The sequence below is a fragment of the Heteronotia binoei genome, chromosome 10 (genome assembly GCF_032191835.1).
Source record: "Heteronotia binoei isolate CCM8104 ecotype False Entrance Well chromosome 10, APGP_CSIRO_Hbin_v1, whole genome shotgun sequence".
In the NCBI taxonomy this organism is placed as follows: Eukaryota; Metazoa; Chordata; class Lepidosauria; order Squamata; family Gekkonidae; genus Heteronotia; species Heteronotia binoei.
Window position 1 is genome coordinate 32,379,051 of NC_083232.1, and position 24,438 is coordinate 32,403,488.

General features: G+C 42.5%; 1 protein-coding gene across 1 annotated transcript in view; it reads right to left on the reverse strand.

The window, feature by feature from the left end:
• APBB1IP (amyloid beta precursor protein binding family B member 1 interacting protein) overlaps window positions 1–24,438 on the reverse strand; it is a 68,111-nt gene that overhangs the window by 3,768 nt on the left and 39,905 nt on the right. The window contains exons 8-13 of the mRNA XM_060248324.1: window positions 22,768–22,842; window positions 21,048–21,191; window positions 13,567–13,677; window positions 4,359–4,457; window positions 2,582–2,693; window positions 1,351–1,442 (exon numbers count right to left, since the gene is read on the reverse strand). Coding sequence (XP_060104307.1) covers window positions 1,351–1,442; window positions 2,582–2,693; window positions 4,359–4,457; window positions 13,567–13,677; window positions 21,048–21,191; window positions 22,768–22,842 — 633 coding nt within the window. The remainder of the gene's footprint in view (window positions 1–1,350; window positions 1,443–2,581; window positions 2,694–4,358; window positions 4,458–13,566; window positions 13,678–21,047; window positions 21,192–22,767; window positions 22,843–24,438) is intronic.

Consider the following 24,438-nt stretch of genomic DNA (forward strand, 5'->3'; position numbering starts at 1 on the left):
AGTACTTACATACATGTCCTGACCTGGTGGCCTGGGCTAGCCCAATCTTGTCAGATGTCAGAAGCTTAAGTGGAGTTGACTCTGGTCAGTACTTGGATGGAAGCCCACCAAGGAGGTTCAGGGTTGCTATGCGGAGGCGCACAATGGCAAAACCACATCTATTTGTCTCTTGCCTTAAAAACCCTATGGGATTGCCTTGTCGGCTGGACTTGGTGGCATTTTCCACCACTGCCTACCAATACTCCCTCTTAAGTTGTGGAGTCTTATGAGCAAAAATTCTAGTTTGTGAGCTGCTGGCATTAAAGTTGTGAGCTACCGCATACATTAGCTTGCTCTAATGCCATTTTTTCCTGAGATGAGACAAAAATGTGTGAGCCAGAGGCTAAAAACTGTAAGCTAGCTCACACTAATTCAGCTTAGAGGGAACACTGCCATCTATTTAGGCATACAACTTCAACTTTTTTTGTTTTCTAACTATGAAAAACTTCAGTAAGCCATTCACGGTTAACAGAAATATATATATATTGTGATTAACTACTGATGAATTTCATAGCTGACCTGCATTTATAATAGATTGGGACACTCCAGAATACACATCAAGTTGGCTCCCAAAACTGCCCTCTGCTAAGACAGGCACTTTTCTTCACTTGATCAAGGCTCCTCACTAGTGGAGAAAAGCCACTGGGTACAAGCCTGTATAATTATGCTTTTAGAAAACTTTTCACCAAATCACTGAAGTAAAAACTTAGCTATTCTTAAGATGACAGAGTAACTTCTAAATCAACAGATTTTTAAAGAACGGAGAGTAGGAGGTAAGCTAAATGAAAAACACTGGCATGTAAGGGGGGGACGACACCAAATTTAACATTTGGAAAGAAACCTACAAAAATTAGCAAAGAAAATTCTTGCCAAGGTGGCAATGCGAAGGGATGATTTGTAGATTGATGTGTATATCTCCGTTGTTATTGCTACTGTATTGCATCTGTTATACCCTTTTGCTTTACATGATACTTTATATGTTCATTAACTTCAAACTTACTTTGATTTTCCTTGAGATTTTTGTAGACTTGTAGCAGCCAATGGCTAATTACAAAAATGGACTGAACTGAACTGGCTAAATGTAACTTCCAATATCAGTGGCATATTGCCTCTGAAAAGTATTATTTAATTGGAAAATGTATGTAATACCTCTTTCAGAGGCTTGCCTGAAGCAGCTCAAAAGCAAGCATAAAAATCATCCACAGTAAACCATCCAGATGGTGAGAATACAGTACAGAGCAGATGCCCAATGCAGAAACTGAGTTTCATCCCTTGACCTGACACTTCAAGGCAGTTATGTTTAATTTGTACCTTTGACATGTCAGTAGGTTTTCCACTCCCTGAAGAATCAGCAGTTGTGAGGGCTGTGGCTTGGGGTATCTGTCCATTTGCATGAGTTCTACCTGTGATATGAAAAAAGGAGAAAAACAGTAAGCTACATTTCACTGAGCTGACTACAATGGAAAACATCCTTATTTTGGAATTGTGATGCCAATGGACAAAATCACATCAACTGGATATACTGATCACCCTAGGATACTATGGTAACCGTTGAAAAGTTGTATGGGAAATCAGACAACATGAATATTTCATGATTTTAACTAGAACCCCCCCCCCCAAAGTAATTTGGCTTCCCAGTTTAATCTGAGCTAGTGTAAAACTGAATTTTTCAGACTTTTTGGGGCACATTTTTGGGCTTATTTGGATGTTAATATTTCATTAAATGCTTCCAGAACTTCCCATGATCAGTTTAGACTAATCTTTTATGATGTCTGTTCTAGATATAATCCCTGGACTCCCTCCCCCCACCCATTTTCAGCTTTCTGTAAATTTGATTTTATATAAACAACTAATTTCTTCTGATAATTTCCTGGGTTGGTGGTGATATTTGACCTTAGAGATCCACAACTTGTTCATGTTCCATCTCAAGTTCATTGTGGACAGTCTGCATGAAGTTAAATGTTGTTTGGGAGGGGGAATAAAAACCCACAATTCTTATGACAGGAAGCATGTATCCTGGAAGGCACTAGACAACTAGGTTTCCGTGCCCCCCACCCTATTTTCCATGAGTTTACCAAATATGGATTGGATTTGGCTAAGATTGAAAGTTTTCATTCTTGATCTCAAAAGAGATATTGTTTGGAGAGTGGAAAAATATAATTGTTTTCAATTTGTAGCTAGGATTGTTTTGGATAATCTGTTAAGATCTTAGTTATTGTGGCAAGAGTACAGACTAGACAATTAGTTAAGCTGGCTTCAGACTCGTGTTTCTTGAACATCAGCACTTCAAACACATGCTACAAGCCCCTTCTGAAACCAAAGGGCCTATTGAAAGCAATGGCAAAGAAAACCAAATATACCACTAGAAATGGAGAAAGGCTTGGGATTGCCACAAGTAGGTCTTTGAAGTCTGGCCAGGGGTTACTAGGATCAGTGCTTGGATAAAGAGGGGTCAACAGAAATAAACATAAGAGCAATCATGATTCTACATAATAGACTTATCACCTACTCAATATACATTTAATCTAACAGACACTGGTACCTTTTGAAGATCCGGCAGTGATTGTGGGCTCAGCATTTCCCAACTTTCCCCGAGTTGCTAAGCCAGCTTTCTGCAGTGCACATTTGTAGTTATCATACAATGTCTTGCCATACTGGGAAAACAATAATAATTATTGCATGGCATTGTGTATAGTATAGACAGGAGATCCTAAAATTGTTTGGCAACCTGAAGTTCTAGCTCCTTCTGCATTATGCACCACTGTGTAGTGAGCTAGACTTGCTTTTTGGGCTGAGAGCTCTGAAAGAACTGTGATTGACCCAGAGTCACCCAGCTGGCTTCATGTAGAGGAGTGCAGAATCAAACCCTCCAGATTACAGTCTGTCACTCTTAACCACTACACCATGCTGGCTCTCTAGTGGGAAAACAGGCACTTTCTCTTGAATCCAGAAAATGTCAAGAACTAATAATGTATCTGCCTCAGATAAAGGAAAAACATTAGGTGCTAAATACTGGTATACTGAAGAATTTAATTAAACCCATGTGGGCTGAGTCTATAACAGATGTGGAGAACTTTTTTCATCTGTGCATTTGAATGTTAGACTTGCAAACAGTTCCATTATGGACCTGACAGAGATTTAGAGTAAGCCAACATAAGCCTACTTGAATCCACATTCAACTACTCGAATCAGCCTTGTATGCAGTCAGTCCCTTTATTATGCAACAAAAGGTTAAGGTTGCTTGACCCAAGGCAAGGCAGGTTAATTAAAAAATCCAGCAAATTTTCCCCACCAGCCTCTGATTGTGTGAGGTGACGAAAAAGAAGAGGGTGGCTTACAGAAAGTGGGCATGCCAAGAGCTTCAAAAAGTGAGGCCACAGCAGCAGAGACAGTTGCCTTTTAAGAGAATTAGATCAAGGTGAATCCCACTGAACTGCAAAATAACTGGCAGGAAGAAGGACGTTTGCTCCTTCAGGAAGTTGTTTACTAGAGTGCATTCACACAGCTCTTAGTAATTTGAGAGCTCTGGTTTGAAACAGGCTGCGAGTGAGTTTAGCAGAATTCTTTAGATTCCCCCCCCCCCCCCCAGCTTTTTGGTTTACTTTTTTCATTTTCCTGTGTGGGAATGGACCCCATAGATGCAGTATGCTCAGAATCCATGAAACGATAGTTCATAAAAAGAAAAGCTCTCATAGGTTGCCCCATGCTTGTGGAACAACATCCCAGAATTGGTCAGGCAGGACTTCCACCCTCCTGGGCTTTCTGGTGAGGTTATAAAACAGAATTATTCCAGAAAGCTTCAACCTTGGCAAAGGGGGTATATTCTGTTAGAGAGGGCATAAGGCATTTTTAGATTGGTGTTCTAATGCACTTAGTATTTGTTTTAATGCTTTGTCTCTATTTATATACACATACATGCTGTTGTACTGCACCTTGGGTCCTGAGTTGCTCGGCAAAAAGGTAGGCCTGTGAACATTTTAAATATATAAGTACCTCAGCTTAGAGCTGTAGTGACTCCCAAGACCCAACTAGTTTTAAAGAATATTGAGACAAACTGTGAATGGGAGATCATAGGTTATGGGGGCCTGTTCTGGTCCCCGTAGTGCACCAAAGATAAAACAGGAACTTCCACAATCTCTAGTACAGTCTCTTTTTCTACCATTGTTTGGGATTGGAGAACCAACATGAAGTTTGGGTTTTTCACAGCGTCTTCCTTGGCTGTAGCTCTCCAATGGAGCACCAGTGTTTCTTAGATCTCACAATCCCGCTTCCTTTTCATTTTCTCATCGAGAGATTTATCATCATCTCCTCTTCCTCACCTTGGCAATTCTTATACCAGTCACCCACTGGTGCAGAGTCTGCTTGTCATCACAGCACAAGTATTTGATATACTGCGATTCTTTCTGTATCTGAGGGTGCTGCCGAGAAAAAAAGATTTTTTTAAACCATTGCAGATCTGTCCAAATGAAACAGGAAAGAACCAGCGGCTTTAAAAATTAGTGGGAAACTCATTAGACATGCATTTGTAAACAGTTTGTAAAATGCTGCACACCCTAACATTACTGTCTAAACATTTGCACATTTGCAGTGCAAATGTTACACTTTAAAAAGAGACAGACATCTGGCAAGTAAAAACTGGCTTGTGACAGCCTGCTCCAAGCCTTCCAGCAAAGTCAGTCTGAGGCATGTCACAGTTCCAAGAGTGAGCACTCAGTGTGTAAACAGAGGTGCCTCCTGCAGTTTGTCATCTGGCACTCATCCAAACTGGATGCTGAATGTGTCTTTAGTTTCCAAGAATCAAGCTATGGTTTTGAGAAGCACAAATCCTTGGCTAGAAGCACACTTTTCTTATTTAGATTCACTGACTCTTTAGGATTGGGCATCAGTTTGCGCCCAAACTTTTCTTACTCTCTGTTTTTTGATAAATTCAGAGAAATATTAGGCTTGCTTCACAATATACATGTACGCACCCACAAAGTGTGTGTGTTTTAATGATGTCACATGTTGATTACAAAATAAAACAAATGCAGGTTTTTCCTCAGATTCTACAATTACACATGGTTATCCTTCACACGGACAAGTTCTTGATGGTTAATGCTGCAAAATAAGGGCTCTCCCCTCCCTCCCAGCATTGAAGACATGGTTTTCATCAAGCCATGGTTTGTTGTTACAACTATGGTTTCAGACTGGGTTTTAGAGGAGAATTAAACTGTATCTTCGTGGCTCAGTGATAAACTATGTTGTGCTGCAAAGCAGGACAATTTCCATCTCTGAGCTAAGCAGAAAGGGATAAAAGGGAATGCATGAACCCAAGAACACCCTGGTTTGCCATTGTGTCTGAATGCAGCCACTGTATTCTTGGTCTGCAACCCCTACCTGTCCAAACGACATGCAGCACCATGGAGCAATGCAAAGCCACTGATATGTGTACGGCATCGCACAATGGGAAGGGGATTAGAAACCACATTGTATCCATGGGGAGGGACGGTGGCTCAGTGGTAGAGCATCTGCTTGGGAAGCAGAAGGTCCCAGGTTCAATCCCCAGCATCTCCAAAAAAGGGTCCAGGCAAATAGGTGTGAAAAACCTCAGCTTGAGACCCTGGAGAGCCGCTGCCAGTCTGAGTAGACAATACTGACTGTGATGGACCCAGGGTCTGATTCAGTATAAGGCATCTTCATATGTTCATATGTTCACAGGATACAAACCATAGCTGGGTCTACAAATTAATCTTGGCTAACTAGCCTCTGTGTAAAACTCACTTGTTCGTAACTCACTGCTTCTAACAAATAATTTAATTGAATAGGAATATCCAACTCAGCAGTGATGATCAATTGCATTAGATAAGTTACTCATTGCTTTTCCACTAAACAGGAGAGAGTGTCAGATTTTTTAAACAGCTGCATTTTTTTTGTTGTCTTGTAATGTTGGTTAGCTCCAGCAGATGGCATCGCATACCCTAAAAATGGAAAAGTGTTTTGTCAAAGCAAACATTCATATAGCTTCAGGCATCCCTTATAATTTCATGCCAAATAATATTTTTAACCATAAATTCTTCTAAAGGGGCTTGCATCTTTGAAGAAACAATGTTTTAATGAATAAAATCAAGAAGAAATGGAGACATAACTACTTTAAAAGTGGTTATGTGACTGTTCTATAACAGAAATGTTTTCAGAGCAAAGGGACCTGAAAGAGTTTTAAGGAATCTGTCTGGAAGAGGGATCAGGGCAATTTCCCCCAGTGTGCATAAGGTCATGACCAGTTGCAAGATTTGGCTTCAGCCCATTTTTGTACGATATGATGAGCTGTGATCTTACTGTGCAGGAAAACATCAAAGGGTTCTTCCAGATGATCATCATCAAGTATATGTCTGTGTTAATTTGGGGGGGGTGTGTGAGTGACCTTTTAACTTCCTTCAAACTCCAGAGTAAACATCCTGCTACTTCGTTTTGAGCCTATTGGTTTTTACTGTATGTACTCATACACACTTGCATGTCCTAAACCAGCTGGATACGGCTCTGAACTTGTGTATTTTTTATACTCTTGCAGATTTAGCAAAATTATGCCCTGGTACCATTTCATCACAGAATATACACACTGTCTTGATGAGGAGGGGGGAGGACCCCATAGTCAATGGTATATGCAGGGAAACCCCCCCCCCCCCCAATTCATCCATACAAGCTGTTGGGTTTCTAACAGTCTTAACAAGTAGAAGATCTGTCAGTCACAGCAGATAGTACCAGGGGTCTGACTCAGTATAAGGTAACTTCCTATATCCTATCTGTCTGAGAAAAAAATAACCAGTATGGGATTTCTAGCAAAGCTTTGTGGTCATCTATGATATACAAGTCCCCAATAGTGGGTACTTTTAATACTCTATTTTTTATTATGTTTTTTTTTAACCATGAGACAAAAGACAATGTGAGTGGCCCTTAGCAAAAAGAAACCATTTGCAGCAAGCTATAGCTTGTGGTTAAATCTGAACCACTGTGGTTTGGAGGGATGAGAACAAATTATGGTTTGTTCAGACATAGCTACAAACAGCGGCTTGCTGCGAGAAGTAGAAATGTTCACTTTCTAAGCTGTGCACCAGCCCAGGGATCCCACAGACTCATTCCCATCTCAACAAAGAACAGTGTGTTGTATAAGTGAACAAGGCTACTTAGTCATTCTCAAACAGCTGCATTTCAAAGTGCAAAAGCTAGCCTGGAATTTTAGGCTACCTTCAAAATGTTTTCTATCAGATAACAGTTCCAGAAGCCAGTATTTTTTAAGCACGATGGAATCATCTAAAAGTGTTACTACTACCCAAGAGAGTCATTACAGTCAAGATCTACAGTTCCCTGATGACTAAGCCAATTCCTTTTTAGAACAGTTCTAAATTGCTGGGTTTCACTTTAGACAGCTTGAAACACAGAGGAAGGGAGTATTCTTGAACATCTCTGAAACTCCCTCTGAACACTCAGTGCCTAAGTTTATGTTGAACACTGCTTCCTTTGCAGGCCCCAGCTTCACTGTCCCATGCCTGTGTCATTTTGCAACACTTTTAAAAGTGTCTTCTAGGCTGTGCTATGCTGTTTGAACCCACTCCAGGGTGGACCTGTTCACCTAGCCTTTAACAGCAGTTTGTCATCTACATGAGGTATCTGGTTTAAGCACCCAGCCTTGTGAGCTCTACTCCTAGGATCTCCAACAGCAAGGCAAGGTACGTGCCTGTGTCTGGAAGAGCTACTGAATGGCTAAGCAAAGTTCAACAAACCAGCAAAACTCTCAGCAGGGGAGGGGATGTTACAGCTATTCCCCCCACCACTAAGCCACTCTCATCCAAACCTTCTCTTTCAACCCAAAGCATTTCCTACCTGCTCCACCTCAGCCTCTCCAGTGATAGTTAAATGGAATGTCCTTTTCACAGGCCTTGTACCTCTACCAAATGCAGTATATTTTATTGTAATGCATTGATCATAGGTCTTAATATTGTTACAATATCTCTAAATGCAGTAGGGTTGCCAGCTTCTAGGTGGGGCCCGGAGATCTCCCGCTTTTACAACTGATCTCCAGCTGGCAGAGATCAGCTCCCCTGGAGAAAATGGTTGTTTGAAGGGTGAACTATGTGGCATTGTACCATGCTGAGGCTCTTCCCTCCCCCAAACCTTGCCCTCTCCCTGATCCACCCCCAAAATCTCCAGCGCAGTATTTTCCAACACAGACCTGGCAACCCTAAAATGCAGACAAGGAGTTCATTGTGGCTCATTTGGAAGCTTCTAGCAGCACTTGGCCAGCCACAGTCGCCAACAGGAGGCTGAACTAGAAAGAAGCAAATTTTAAAAAAATAGGAACTGACACTGGGAAGGATTGGTCTCATGGCCTGCCAAGCTCTGAAACATGCAGAAGCAGCTTGTGTTCTGCCTGCTGCAAAGCTCAGCATGATACAAGAGTTCCTTCCCCAAGTTTTCTAGAGACAGTTAAGATTTTTAAGGATTAAGGGGTAGGTGGGGAAAGGTCAGAAGCAATTACAAATTATGGGCAGCTAGTAGGTGAAGTCATAATATTGATTTATTTACAAATATTTATATCCTCCTTTTGGCCCAGACAGGGCCACCGAGGTGGATGACAATTAAAATCAGAACATGAAATCAAAACCACAAATAAAACTTGTATAAAAACAAGCAATTAAAACATACAGCAGGAAAGAGATCTCATTAAGAGAATCCCAAATCAAACAAAATGTCTTTACCCACTAGAAGACGACCATGATAGAAGGGGACAGACAACTATCCCTATGGAGGGTGTTTCACGAGTTTGGTGCCATGACTGAGAAGGCCCCATTTTGGGTCTTCAGCTGTCTAAACTCAGAGAGCCAGGGCACCCAAAGCAATGCCTCAGAAGATTATGGAGTGGTCTGGTAGGTTTGTATGGTACTATAATGGTTCTTCAGTAGGGCTGTCAACCTCCAAGTGGGGCACAGAGGTCTCTCAGAATTAAAACTGAGCTCCAGACAACAGAAACAGTTCCCCTGAAGAAAATGGCTGTTTGGGGCAGTGGATTTATGGCATTGCACTCCACTGAAGTCCCTCCCCACCCCTAACTCCCCCCCTCCCAGACTCCCTCCACCTGTCCCCAGAAATTCCTCAGCACAGAACTGGCAACCGTATGCTTTAAGGTATGCTGGTCCCAACCAGTATATATGGCCCATATTCCCATCATTTTATGATCCTGTCTTTTAAAAATCTTGATTAGTTCTCTGAAGTGGTATAATTTTCAGTTCGGGACCACAAAACCTACACACTGCTTCCAGCTGCAAAGTAGTCATTGCAAGCCTTATATATTTTTTTTCTTTGAGAGCACCTATACAAAAGGCTATTTTGCCCAGAAAAAGCTCAAAGAAAGCATTCGTTTGGAACGTGGAGTCAGAAAGCAAATTGCAGGGGAAGGGTACAGTTTGAAGCAGAACAAGGCCTCCGCTCCGGTTATATCTTCACTGTAAGTTGCTCTTCCCCAAAAGCAGCTTTTCTTTTTTCAAAAAAAGGCCATGAGGGTACAAACCCTTGCAAATGTCTGCATGTCCCTGCCTCTTATCTTCTCTATCCAATGTTCTTGCTACATTTGCTGAATTCAGCACGGGGTAGTTTCTTCAATGTTCCTGAAAGCAAGTACGTCAATCCAGCTGATTGGGATTTTATTTCTGGTTTTAGAATGAAGTTTCCAGAGTTGTGTAGAAGAGACAGCTTTGGCAGCTACAGCTACTCCTATAACCTGGATTAAATTTCCAGACGGAAGCATGCAAACTATTTCCCAAGTTACAAATAAACACTGTGGGACATGAAGTCACATGGATTATTTGTAAGAGACTTGTGTCCTTACAGTTCTATCGTGATAAATTGCACTTCTCATGGCTTGATTGCTTAAAGTCACGATCTCTGATCAGGCATCTCAGATTGACAAGAGGGGGACAGAAATCAAGAAAGAAAAACCCTGGATTTCAGCTTTATGCACTTCCCAGTTTATCCCATGGGGAACTGTGAACACTGTCTCAACTGAACCAGCCTGAGCAGGGCTGCCAGTCCTCCAACTAGGGCAAAAGGGCTTCTCCTGGCAGCCCTCTTTGTTTGCCTGCACTCCAAGCAGTGGTGGGAGAAAAATAAATCTTAAAAAAGCACCAGCATCATCTCTGCCACTACTGCGGGAAACCCAGAAATGACATAGGTAGCTCTAGGAATAATAATAATAATAATAAATTAATTTATACTCTGCCCTCCCCGCCGAAGCAGGCTCAGGAATTGTCAGAACCTCTATGGTAGAGTTTCCAGCAATCCCTAGGGCTACCTTATGTCATGTCCAGGTTTGTCTTGTAAGTGACATAGCAACATGCTGGATGTTGTGGTCTCCCCAAATTCCTGCCCCTCAGCCTCCTGCCAGTTGCCAGGAATAGCCCAGCAACTGTAAGTCTGAGGACTTCTCTCCAGGGATTCATTTGGGCTTCTGAATGTTGTTTTTATAACTGTGGCTTTGGTTCTGTGGCTTGTTTTACTGCTTATTTACTTAATGTTTTAATGCTTATTATCCATACATTCTTTTTTATGACTGTACTGTTTTGACTTTGTTAACTATCTCGAGTGGTCTCTGGAAAAGTGGCATACACATTTTTGGAACAAATGAACAGGTCTCATGAACGGGCCCTTGCAGGTAATGCCATTGTTAAATAATATGGCAACACAATTGTTTGGAACATGGTCTGAGATCTGAAAGGCATCTCTAAAGGTTATTAGGAAAACCCAGCTGGATAAACTACAAAGACAGGTGTAGCGAGCAACGGAAATAGTGTTTGATGATGCTCTTGTGTCGCTTTGTTCCCAGGGCACCAATTCTTTCACCCTAGATTAATTCCACATTATGCACCATTACTCTCAGGTTACTCAAGCAAAACCTGCACCAATAAAGCATAATTAAATTCTCTTGGTAGCCGAGACACAACAGACTGACTAAGCGAGCCAATTTACATATAGATTACCTTGCTACTGTCAACAGTGAAAAATACATTTTTTAAAAAATCTGAAGCTAAGATTCTATGCTGGTGGCTTTTAGAGAACTCTGCAAGAGATGCAATATTCCAGAATGTCTGCAACTTGCATTCAGCATCAAAGTAAATACTGTCGGCTCCTGACAAGATGCTATCTCTTTGGCTTTAGTGGGTGTTCTGTGTAAAGAAGGATTGCACATTCCAAGTTGCCTAGCTAGTGCAAAAGCAAAACATACATATTTGAGCCTTCCTTCAACTGGACTTAATTCCAGCTAAATCTGTTTAGGACTGGAATGCAATGCTCCTTTAGTAGAAACCTCGGAATTGTTTTAAAAGGTTTAAAAAAAGGCGCGCCACTAACAGCGTCGGGCAGGGTTAAGAGCCTGGGGGTGCTGTTGGAGCCTTCACTGACAATGGAGGCCCAGATAGCAGCCACTGCCAAGTCCGCGTTTTTTCACCTTCGGCGGGCGAAGCAGTTGGCCCCCTTCCTGGAACGTGACGACCTGGCAACAGTGATTCATGCTACGGTCACCTCGAGGTTAGACTACTGTAATGCCCTCTACATGGGGCTACCCTTGTGCCGGACCCGGAAACTGCAGTTGGTGCAGAACGCTGCTGCCCGGCTGTTATTAGGGCTCCCAAGACGGGAGCACATTTGGCCGGGGCTCCGGGATCTGCACTGGCTGCCAGTAATATTCCGAGTCCGGTACAAGGTGTTGGTTATTACCTTTAAAGCCCTATATGGCCTAGGACCTGTCTACCTTAGGGACCGTCTTTCCCCACACGTTCCCCAGAGAGTACTACGCTCGGGTTCACAAAACCTGTTGATAGTCCCCGGGCCAAAGGAGGCCCGTCTAAAATCCACCAGGGATCGGGCCTTCTCAGTAACGGCACCTTATTGGTGGAACCAGCTGCCGGAGGAGGTGCGGGCCCTGCGGGACCTAGGGCAGTTCCGCAGGGCCTGTAAGACAGCCCTCTTCCGGCAGGCCTATAATACTGACTGACAAGGAAATCTTTTGGATGGAACAAAATGCATCTGTAGACCGCCGGTTTTTATCTATCTTGCTTTTATTAATTTATGGTTTTAATTTTACTTGTAAGTGTTTTAAATTGTAGTATTTGTATTATCATGTTGTAAGCCGCCCTGAGACACTTCGGTGCGAAGGGCGGGGTATAAATCCCAATATAAATAAATAAATAAAATAAATAAAAACCAAAACAAAAGGAGATGGTTCCAGCAAAAAACATGCATGCTAAAAATGAGGATGATGAAGAAGACCTGGTTTTTATACCCCGCTTTTCTCTACTTTAAGGAGTCTCAAAGCACCTTACAATCACCATCCCTCCCCTTTCCAACAACAGGCACCGTGTGAGGTAGGTGGAGCTGAGAGAAATGTGGTTGGCCCAAGGTCACCCATCAGGCTTTATGTGGAGGAGGATTGGGAGTCCCCAGATCAGAGTCCACTGCTCTTAACCACTACACCACACTGGCTCTCCATGAGGCACTGGTATGTGTATCCTGCACTGGTATGTGTATTCCAAACTCTTGTTTCTTTTGCACTACACTCAGTGAGCCAAGACTTGATGTGATGGCGTCTGTGGGTTGGACCTTGTGGGTGCTGCTACCATTTTAAAGAGATTTTAAAACTCTGCAAAGACCCAATCCTGATTAGGACTTTAGTGCACTGGGATGAGGTGCTTTTGCTCCCCCAGCATGCCTCATCAAGTGCCAAAACAGCCACGGGGTGTGTTTGTGTGTGTCCTTGAAAGGGCAGCTGGTGTGAGAGCTCTCTCAGCCCCATCCACCTCACAGGGTGTCTATTGTGGGGGAAGAAATTAAGGGCGTTTTTGCACTGACCTTAATCGGCAGCGACGTCCCTCTTCACCACGCAGGATCTGCGCGGATTTCGCACCAATTGCTGCGGAGCACCCGGAAGAGCCGCAAAAGCCGTGGGACTTTGTGGCTCTTCCGGGTGCTCCGCAGCAATTGGTGCGAAATCCACGCAGATCCTGCACGGTGAAGAGGGACGTCGCCGCCGATTAAGGTCAGTGCGAAAACGCCCTAAAAGAGAGTGTAAGCTGCTCTGAGACTCTGATTCAGAGAGAAGGGTGGGTTATAAATCTATGGTCGTCTTCTTGAAACTGTGGTGGCATAAAAGGAGCGGCACTGTGGGAAAGGAGAAGTGCGTTAACAAACCATGAGTGTTTGTGGTTTGCCAGCCTTGCTTGGAAGATCTGAACCTAATACTCATCAAAAGAACTTGGTTCTCCATGCTGAGATTAGCACAAATTCTGGATTGGATGGGCAATTGTAGGAGACCGCCCAGTCTTCAAAGTTCTGCTCATGAATTGCTCATTTAAAACAAAATCAATTAAGGGTGGCATTTGTCATGCAAATAAATAATCAGTAAGCCCTGTTCTTAGTTTTTCCAACTGATATTTTACACTCAGCATCCCTTAAAAATGCCATTTCCATGTTCATAGCAGCAGCTGCACAGTCTCCTGTACGTACCTTCAAGACAAAGCAGTGATCTGTCGGTGCCTTATATTTAACTTTGAACTGGATACCATAATAGACGTTTACGTTCTCAAACTGTATGAAGCAAGCCAAATCCCGAGACGTCTAGAAGATTAAAGGAAAACAAAACATTAAGTATTATAAATGTGAATTAACCCAGGGCAGGAAACAGTCAATCTACATTAGTCTGATGCTGTTTCTCAAAACTGACAATGTTGTTACTAAAGCAGAAAGAATGGCTTTTGCAGATTTTTAATTTAAAATAATGAGAATATGCAATAAAATTTGCATGAGACTTCCTCTTAGCTTACTTCTTCCTTACCTCCCAAGCAGGACCAGATCGACATGTTTTTTGAGGGGGGGGGCAAAATTAAAAAATGACACGCCCTTATCGGCCATTCTATCTTATGGTCTCCTAGAATACAATGGACTCCACCCCCCGCCCCAGATCTGGCCCTGCTACCAATACCACATACATTTGTAAGAAGGATCTCTTGATGCCTTTTCAGCACAATTAATCTAACTTGGTGGGATGACAGAGTGCCCAGACCCCAGGGAGCTAATGGGTTCACAGACATCTCAGGTGGCTCTCTGAGAAGCTAAGGTGAGGCCTCATTATAGAAGAAACTGAGGCTGAGCTGGGGAGGTGACAAACCACAGGGAACTGCTTGCTACATGGATGTCCCAGAAGTGACGTTTGTTTAAAATATGTTTTACACAGAGTCAAAATCCTTAAGATAGTTACAACCTACAAACAGAGAAAATACAAAATGTACAGTAAACTTTGTAACACACAACAAGGCAACCATAGAACAGCAGTAGTGTGACGAAACAGCGACAACACAGGAGTAATAAACAACTAAATCATCAGAATATCAACAGCAGCAGATATAGGCAAGAAAAGGAAAACATATGTCTTATTTTAAAAGCTACCCAAAAATTATAGTTATTACAAGGTGGGGGGCAGCTAATCACTGCCATGGGCCTAGGATAAAAGAAATGCCCACAATGGATGACTAAATAAAAAGAGAGGCACTATACAATTCTCACAAGAAACCACATTTTTAAAAAAACCCAGTTTCTTGGGGCTAGAACACAATCCACATAAATACTTTTTATTAGGACCAACCATGCAACAGTGAGAAACCTTTCTAGTTCTTTTGAACTCTTATTCAGGCTGGATGTTACAAAAGAAAATTACAGCTATCCATCTGAACTCACACAACGAGGACGCACAGTGCAGGTAAATATCTTAATGCACAGACAGGTTCATATGGAAGGAGGTACTTTTCTCTCCTGCCACTTAAAGCTTTAAAAGGTAAGCACTATGAAATGAGCGTGACTAACGTCTATAGAAACAGTGAGCAAGGATTATAGAGTGCAAAGAGGCCCTATGGGTCCTGGGATATGGGAAACCTAGTAATAGCAGCAACTAGTGCTGGCACTTGTGTGAAATCCCTTTTCCCTAAATTACACTCCAAGTAAAACAAACAGGGCAGAGAGGCCATAATCAGAAGGCTTGGCTTGAGGGAACTGCATAAAGGCAGGGGGTCTCAACCCTAAGATGCAGGCAGGATTCTTTGGCCTTCAGGATTCTTCAGCCTCTGGCTGATCCATGCCAGTGTCTTTCCTGGTGGTTCATGCAGCGATGTCCCGGGGGGAAATCTTCATACTACAGGAAGATGCTGAACATGGGAAGGAGAGGCCTTGGCCACATCAGGATACGCAATAGAAGACAATACAGAGGGGGGGAAGAAGAAGGAAGTTGTGAAGTCCGGAAATGGAATTTCAAGGAGTGGAGAGCCATTTGTTCTCCCCTTCCAGGATATATGACAGCATGACCATTGTCAAGGTTGGATCCAAAGTCTCCATTTTACTAATGGTGGAGCCCCCCTCCAATGCTGTCTTCCACCGAAAACAGGTGTGATTCCACCAGTGGAAGGCTCTTTCCACCAAAGGAAGGCTCCATTATATCCAGTCTTCCTCAGCTTATGCAGACAGGTGCACAGAAATGACAAATAATGTTCTGTTTCATGGAGGAAAGAAGCCAAAGAAGTTTAAGTATCTTTCCAAAAGGAGGACTTTTCTTCAGCTTGGGCAAAAAGGTGCCTGCGCCCCTTTGAACACAAGTGCAAACAGGAGCTGTAATTCTGCTCCAGGCTTCCTCAGAAAGGGCCATTTTGCTCTCATCTCAAGTAGTCTTTTAGCAACTGCTGTGAAATAACCATTACTTCTTCTTAATGTGTTGCTATGGCAACATAGTTTTTCTTACTAACGTTTCCATTTCCTGAGCTAAGGTTTTGCAGTGAGGCGTCTGAAATATCCAAACACTGACACTGTGCTTCTAAATGGAAATGCAATTGCCATTTAGTATCCACAAACTAATGTGGGCACTGGTTTGCGCAGCTGGGATCTGTGCTTGTTTTTTTTAATTAGCTGCTGTCCCATTTTTGTTTTTCTACATATCCAGAAATGTATTCTCAACAGTGCTATGATGATGCCTGATAGAAGAGAGATGCTGTTATTCAGCTGGACTTTCTAGAATAACTGCATACGTTTCTCCTGATTTTAGTAAGAACTGAAGCATCATCTGCCCTCAGATACAAAAAGCTGTATGCTGCCATGCTGAAGGTTGTAAATTTGTTTTCCTAACTAGAGACACACAAATGTGTTATCAAACAAGGTATGCAGGGAATGGCTGAAACAACCGTTTAAAACTGTCTGGACACAGAAATGGGACTGCGTGCTACACTGGTTGTACATCAGTCTCCATCTGTTTGTGTTGGTCAATCAGCAGCCTACAAGGCGAATCTGACGCTCACTCTGGCTTTGTGAAACTCCTATTCCTGTTCCCCACTTGACTAGGAAAGATCTTGGAGACAACATGGGGACAATCCACGAACATGTAACCACACAGGACTCTGTGGAGCCTCACACCTTCTGAAGTCCGATCTCTTTGCATGCATATACCTCCTATCTAGGCTAGAGACAAATACTGCATGTGAAGGAGATGGCACTCAGGTTAATGATGCTTTAAGGCAGTAATCCCCAACGTGGTGCTCATCAGTGTGTTTGCTGGTACTCATCTGCTTCCGCCCCAAAGTGTTTCTTCCAGACTTGGCTTTTTTCCACCACACTGGAGGAAGGAGCAGGTACTTTTTTAAAAAGCACAGAGGGTATGATTTTTGTTCGCAGAAAGCAGCTGCTTCTATCATACTAGGATGCTTAGCTTGGAACTACTCAGGGCTTTTTTTGAGCAGGAACGCACAGAAACACAGTTCCAGCTGGCTAGGCCAGGGCTCCGGTTCAATAAAAGGCAGCAGGAAGGCACAAGCTCCCAGACAATACTCTCTGTCTTCTCTGCCACCTACAATCGCCAACGTGCAAACGAAGAGAGTGAGAGCCACAGGGCCGCCCGCAAGTGCTCCCTCCTGGAAGAAGCTGGACCTGCTGCTGCCCGCGGCTCTTTCTCTGGCTATATTGGGGGGGGGGGGACAAAGTCTCTCACTGGGCTGTGTGAGAACACACATCCATGAAATGCAGTTGATGGTACTGTACTGTTCTGTGTCAATATGTGGAAAGTAGCCTACTGAATGGGTGACATCACTTCTGGTGATGTCAGGGGGTGTGGCCTAATATGCAAATAAGTTCCTGCTGGGCTTTTTCTACAAAAAAAGCCCTGAAACGACCTAACATTTCATGAGGCATTTGAATGTTTTATTATTAGTCCTTATTACCATGGGAGCAATCTTAAATGGATCTACTCAGAATAAATTCCTATTTTATTGCATGGGGCTTTCTCTTAGGAAAGCGTTCACAGGACTGTGACCCACAGCAGCCATTTTCTTATTGGTATCACCAATCATGGCAGGCATTTTGTTGTGATGCCTACTGTCTGTTCTGAAAATTCCAGATGTGCTCACAGATTCAACAAGGCTTGGGAGCTCAGCTCTAAAGACATAGGTACTTAGGTGTGCCCCAAAACAAGTTCTGAGCCATTATGGCTCTGGGCTGTTGGAATTAAGAGGTAACTAGCATAGAAACTCACATGTCTCCTGAGAAACCTGTATAAGGGTCAAGAAGCAACGGTCAGAACGGGATATGGAACAACTGATTGGTTTAGAATAGGAAAAGGAGTTTGACAAGGATGTATATTGTCACCCTGCCTATTTAATGTATATGCAGAGTACATCATGCAGAATGCTGGCCTGGATGAAGCACAAGCCGGAATTAAGATTGCCAGGAAAAACATCAACAACCTCAGATATGCAGATGACACTAATGGCTGAAAGTGAGGAGGACCTAAAGAACCTCTTGTTGAGGGTGAAAGAGGAAAGCACAAAAGTAGGCTTGAAACTCAACATCAAAAAAACTAAGATCATGGCATCTGGCCCCATCACACCTTGGCAAATAGAAGGGGAAGACATGGAAGTAGTGACAGACTTCACATTTCTGGGATCCAAGATCACTGCAGATGGTGACTGTAGCCATGAAATTAAAAGACGTTTGCTCCTTGGGAGGACAGCTATGGCGAACCTGGGCAGTATAATAAAAAGTAGAGACATCACCCTGCCAACAAAAGTCCGTATAGTCAAAGCGATGGTATTCCCAGTAGTAATGTATGGCTGTGAGATCTGAACCATAAGGAAGGCTGAGCGCAGAAGAATAGATGCTTTTAAGCTGTGGTGCTGGAGAAGAATCTTGAGAGTCCCTTGGACTGCAAGAAGATCAAATCAGTCAGTCCTAAGGGAAATCAACTCAGACTGTTTCCTGGAAGATGCTGAAGCTGAAGCTCCAATGCTTTGGCCGCCCAATGAGAAGGGAGCACTTACTGGAGAAGATCCTGATGCTGGGAAAGACAGAAGGCAAAAGAAGAAGGGGATGGCAAAAGATGAGATGGCTGGACAGCGTTACTGATGTAACAAACATGAATTTGAGCAGACTTTAGAGGTGGTGGAAGACAGGAGGGCCTGGCGTGACTTTTTCCATGGGGTCGCAAAGAGTCGGACTCGACTGTGCGACTGAACAACAACAAAGCATAGAAACAGGCATATCTCATGATCCAGTGAGCCATTGTTTCTTTGGTTGTACAACAAATTAGAACAAGAAAGGACGGAAAATCTACCAGGGCCTCCCCGTGGTTACGAGTCTGGTAAAATATCTGGGGCAAAAGATTTCTTCTGGGTTTTGCAACAAGAATGCATGTAACCCACATTTGGGAGGAAGGCTGGTGAGCAAGGAGAAACAAAAATGAATTTGTAGGCATGGTGTGTCCATTTTTTTTAAAAAAAATTAAAATTGTATAGCTCTCTGTGCAGCCTAGATGACTTTGCTGTTAATGCTCAAGCTCAGTGTTCATCTTTGGTTAACCGTACAGCTGTGAACACTGCCACAAACAACACAAAACACCTCTGCCTGTGGTTGCCACCTTTTGTGAACAGGCTGCCTGTGGTTCTGGCCTATTACAATCACACCTACAAGAATTCTAACAACAAAAGGCTTCCCAGGCATAGTGTTAATTGGCTTGAAGGAAATGGCTGCCGGTTCATTCAAAGAGAAGCCCCCACTGCCCCATTGGCTGGCCAGGAGAAGGCATTTCTCTCTTTAAATCACTTCTCCAAGCCATGTCAGCCAAAAGCTTGGAGAATGCATTCAAAGTTAAAGTTGCTTTCTTTCCACCTCCATCTCCCTCCCCATCTATTTTCCTTCTTTCCTTCCCTCCCTCCCTCCAACATATGATGTTAATCTCTAATGGCTTGCAAACATCTGACATTTATTCTATGTGGCTCCAAATTAAGCAAATTTGGCCACCCTTGAATTATAGCTGGTCCTGTTAAAGATATTATGCGGAGTATGGTTTGATTTTGGTGACCTTCAGTCAGCTGTTCTCTCAGGCTACTTCCCTGGGTTGTCTCAATGCTAAAACAAAGCGGGAAAGACCTTCATCAACAGCTCTGAGGATAGGAAGGATTCACACAAACACACGCTATTTAAAAGACAAGTAAATATTATAAAATTAAAAAAAGTTGAGCAAACTAGAATTTCAGTGGGTTGGACTACAGTTCCTTGCCCTCCTCATATCTGGCATAAGCAGAATTTTGCAGAATTCTCTAAAAATGCCACTTAGTTTGCCTTTTTTTTTTGGCAGAGAATGTGAATTTGTCCTTACATGTAGACACACACACACACAAGCTTTTTTTGGCTGGTCAAACTTTAGCATTCCTTGGCTTTGAATGAATTTCTGAAAGTGAATAATAGGTACTTTTGGAGAAATAGTAGGTGATTTTCCTATGGATTTGGCTATACCTTGCTGATTTACTTTGGGGTGGCTACACAGATATAACTGACATCACTACTGCCAGGGGTTTTTTTTGTAGAAAAAGCCCAGCAGGAACTCATTTGCATATTAGGCCACACACCCCTGGTGTCACCATTGTTTCACACAGGGCTTTTTGTACAAAAACCCATCAGGAACTCATTTGCATATTAGGCCACACACCCTGACACCAAGGCAGCCTGAACTGCTTTCCTGTGCATTCCCGCTCAAAAAAAAGCCCTGACTACTGCCATTCATTTTCAGGGAATAGGCATCCTAATCAGGGAATGAGTATCCTACTGGAGTGAATGGACATCTCACTGCAGCAATATCAGATTGCAGCCTCAAATGTGAAGCATGCAGAAGCAGTCCAGACCAGCCTGTCAGCTTGAGCTGTTCTGCCTCAGCACTTATGAAGCTGCCTTGTAGTGAATCAGACCATCAGTCGATCAAGGTCAGTACAGTCTACTCAGACAGGCAACGGTCCTTCGCATCCCTTCCCATCTGATCAGCTGGGGATGTCTGGGATTGAACCTGGGACTTTCTGCACACCAAGCAGAAGCTCCTCCACTGAGCCATAACCCCTCTCCTCAAAAGCTGCGCTGTATCATCTAGGCAAATACCAATCTGGAGCAGAAACTGTTTGGCAACCGTACTGAAGGATTGCACAGCACTTGCACAAAGAATCTGTGGAAAGGACAAGGGGGAATGTTCCCAGTTCAGGCAATGGGAGCCAAGTGCCAGCTTCCTTATTAGCCTGCTCATAAACAATGGGAGGTTTCTTTTATTTGCATTTTTTGCCCCACAACATCCAGACTGTTTCGCAAACTGTCAACATACTTTCTCCATCAGGAACAAAAGGAAAAGTAGCTGCACCGTTTTGCTGCAAAAGGCCAACAGTGAGTTTAGGGGGGTTTACTTTCTTTTCAGGTCTAGATTTCAAATAAATACCATGTTTTTATCTAACTACAAAAACAGAAGGGGGCGGCAAGAAGCCCAGCGACTGCCTCTTGATATTTGCACAAGTGTTGCAGTCCAAAGAAGGATCCCTTCCTCAGGTGCACCAGAGGCAGTTCTGAGACAGTCACCTTGGGAGTTCTTCACTTTCACCTTCATGAATTGCTTTATTGCTTGAAAGGATTTCTTTGACATGCCTGACCTTGGTCTTTCCTTTGGGTACATAATAAATTCCAGAAGCTCGCAGAAGAAAATAACGTCTCTTCCAGGACTTCTTTCCATCTTCTTTTAAATAAAGAGCCCCTTCAAGTTCTGGCACAATGACAGATGTGCCACAGAAGCTTTCCTGTGGAGAAAGAATTGAGTTACAAAACAGGAATACCCCCAACCAGCCACGTTAAACAGCAGTAGCACATGGGTCATGTCTTCTCTGTGATACCATGCAAAAAAACCCATTACTCTGGAGGAGATTGCATAATGAGTAGGAAGACAACTATAGATGTACAAGAAAACTTTAGTCACAGATATCCTGAAGCATACTTGCCATACTAGACAGCAGCCAGACGTATTCATCTTCAGGTCAAGAGAAATCAATTGTGTAGAAGAACTGGCCAGGCATAGCACTGATTGGCTAGCAACTATATCATGACGATTCCTCCCCATCCTTCCCCCTATTCCTCACAGCAGTTTTACAATGTTTGAAAATGTTTGTGCTTTTAAAATAAAATGAACTATCAAATGAATGTTAAAGTAGATGAACATACATATTTACATTTATACTCTGGTTTCTCTTCAGATTGCATAAATCTTTCCCCTTTCACTAAAGATTGATATTTACATTTTAAAAGAGCACATATGAAGCGTGGGGAAAGAAGCAAAGACTGATAATTGTTTAGAACTGATTATATGCCTTTAACAAATAAAAGAATAAAGGGAACAAGTGTGTCCTGTTTAATATTTTTTAAAACCAACATTTTATGTTTTGGTAAGAGCACAAGTTAATACATCCTAGAAAGTGCTTGTTTATGCACTTTTTAGGATATGTTAACTTATGGTTTTATCTTTTGGACTCCCTTTCCCAAGACTGTTAGCCTCATTAAGAAGATAGGAAGAGTTTTCACAGTCTTGTGAATATTTTCTAAATCTGCCCCTCCAAAGTCTTTCTTTTGCCTAAGACGTGATGCTGGAAGTTCTGTGAATGGCGCATCTAGCTTTCTTTTTCTCTTAAGGAGGCACAGGGAAGCCTGATTCTGACCGGGGCTGCTATAGGAAGAAAATGACATTTAAAGTCTTCCTTCCGCTTTCGTAATCTGAAACAGCCCTGTAGACTACTTGCCCTGCTAGGGTGAACATACAGGTACTTGCACCACTGCTTTCCTAACACAGCAATAACAAGATCTGAAGAGCAGTTTCAGGGTTCAAAGACAGCATGGGAGGGGAAGAGTTAATCCCCTTGCACCACAATCCCAGTCTGAATTGGTATCCCATGGACATGCTTAAAGAAAACACTAGTAGCACCATTCATGGGACCCCCAGAAACATGCTGGATTTGGTTCTAAGATGCAGAACCTTGCTCGGTTCAATTAAAGAGCTTGTATGACAACGACGAATGACTATGATACCCTGTAGTGGCTATTAATATTTGGCTTTATCATTTTAGATGCTTTGTAAAATTTTCTTGCTTGCTTATTTGTACTACAATTTTTACTTCAACAGACTGTTTTTGAAATGTAAAAAAGAGAGAGCTTGTATGTCATGCCCAGCCTTTAGAACTTCCTGGTTTTGTGCAGTGGCAAATGAAGAACTGAAATGTTTCTCTGGATTAACGAACATACATACCACGGTGGTGGTGTTGTATGTAAGGGAGGGGTTAGCTTCACTCTTAAACAAATGCATTACGGCTCATCCAAAACGTGGCTTACCTCCAGCAAAGCTTCTTTGCTTTTCTCATTAATTTCTTTGATTTCATTTTTTCCTCTGTTTACCATGTAGAAATTCTAATTAAAATACAAGGAAAAAAAGGAGTGATGATTTTAAAACAATAGATCAAACATGCCCCAAGAATAAGCAGGAGTTAAGTGTGAGAAGCACTTTCCAGACCTGATTCCAATAAACTGCATTATATGACCCTTTTGTGCAATTGTGTTCTTAGAGGTCAACACATGGATGGTCCATTTAAACTCTACACTGTAGCATTGTTGTCATCTGTTCTCTAATGAGATTGGCTGGACGTTTTGAATGGGGCCTAGGTAAAGGTAGTCCCCTGTGCAAGCACCAGTCATCGACTCTGGGGTGACATATCACAACATTTTTATGGCAGAATTTTTACAGGGTGGTTTGTCATTTCCTTCCCCAGTCAATTACACTTTCCCCTCAGCAAGCTGGGTACTCATTTTACCGGCCTCAGAAGGATGGAAGGCTGAGTCAACCTTAAGTCGGTTACCTGAACCCAGCTTCTGCTGGGATCGAACTCAGGTCGTGAGCAGAGAGCTCAGACTGCAGTATTGCAGTTTTATCACTCTGCACCACGGGGCTGCTTAAATGGGGCCTAACAGCATGGTTATTTATATCTCTAGGTTCTGACTTACAATGGAAGAGTAACACTCAACATTTAACCATTGCTGGCACAGATACTTTGTATGACAAGACAGTGTGGACAAGGCTCTCTCCTGTGCTCCTACCGCATGCACCCCCTTCATGGGACCATCCATTAATCAAATCAGAACTAATTTTGGAATGTTAGATTTGGGTTCAAATGAGTGACATTTCAAATGGTTAGGACAGTGCAAGCAAGGCATCACTGTGAAGCACTGACTTGAGTCAGGATTCTACCACATTGAAGCAGTTCTGAGAAGTGGTTTTCAAATGTTTTTTTCCTCCTTCACTAAATAACCTCATTCATTTTTAAAAGCCCCAAATATAATGGGTTTCATCATTTAAGTTAACATTTTAAAAGAAGCTGGATTCATTCCTCCTGATTCTACTGGCATGTATACTGTTTCATATAACCAACTCTGACTGTTATTTCCCACCACAAAGCAGAATCTTGCAGGTGTTCAGTTTTGCTCAGAAGTCTGGCCAAACTATGCTCTGAAAATTGCAAACAGCTTGTGTTTGCAAGTTTTGCTTTCTGGATACATCTTGAACTCATAAAAATTGGAGCAATCTAGATATTTGCCCCAGATGAGATTGGGAAAGAGTCAATTTATGGTAGAAAACAAAGGATGCTCAAATCCACAAACAGATTCCTAAATGTTGGTCAAATTTAACTAGGGAAATGGGTACAAAATTAGCATGGAATAAGAATATCGTTTCCTAGCTACATGCTTTGAAAGATGCATCACTCCCTACTGTAACCTGAACATGATACACTCCAGAAGCATTCTACCAGGAAGGTGTATAAACAAATGAATTTATTTATGGATTTTTGCTTCTTGCACATTACATTTTTCCCTTGCTAGAATTTCATTATCCTCATCAAGATGTATATTTTCATACTTCATTATTTTATGTTCACTACTTCCATTCGATGAAATAACTCATGGCCAATAAACAGATCAAAGATTATTAGTAAAACCTGGTGAGGCAACGGA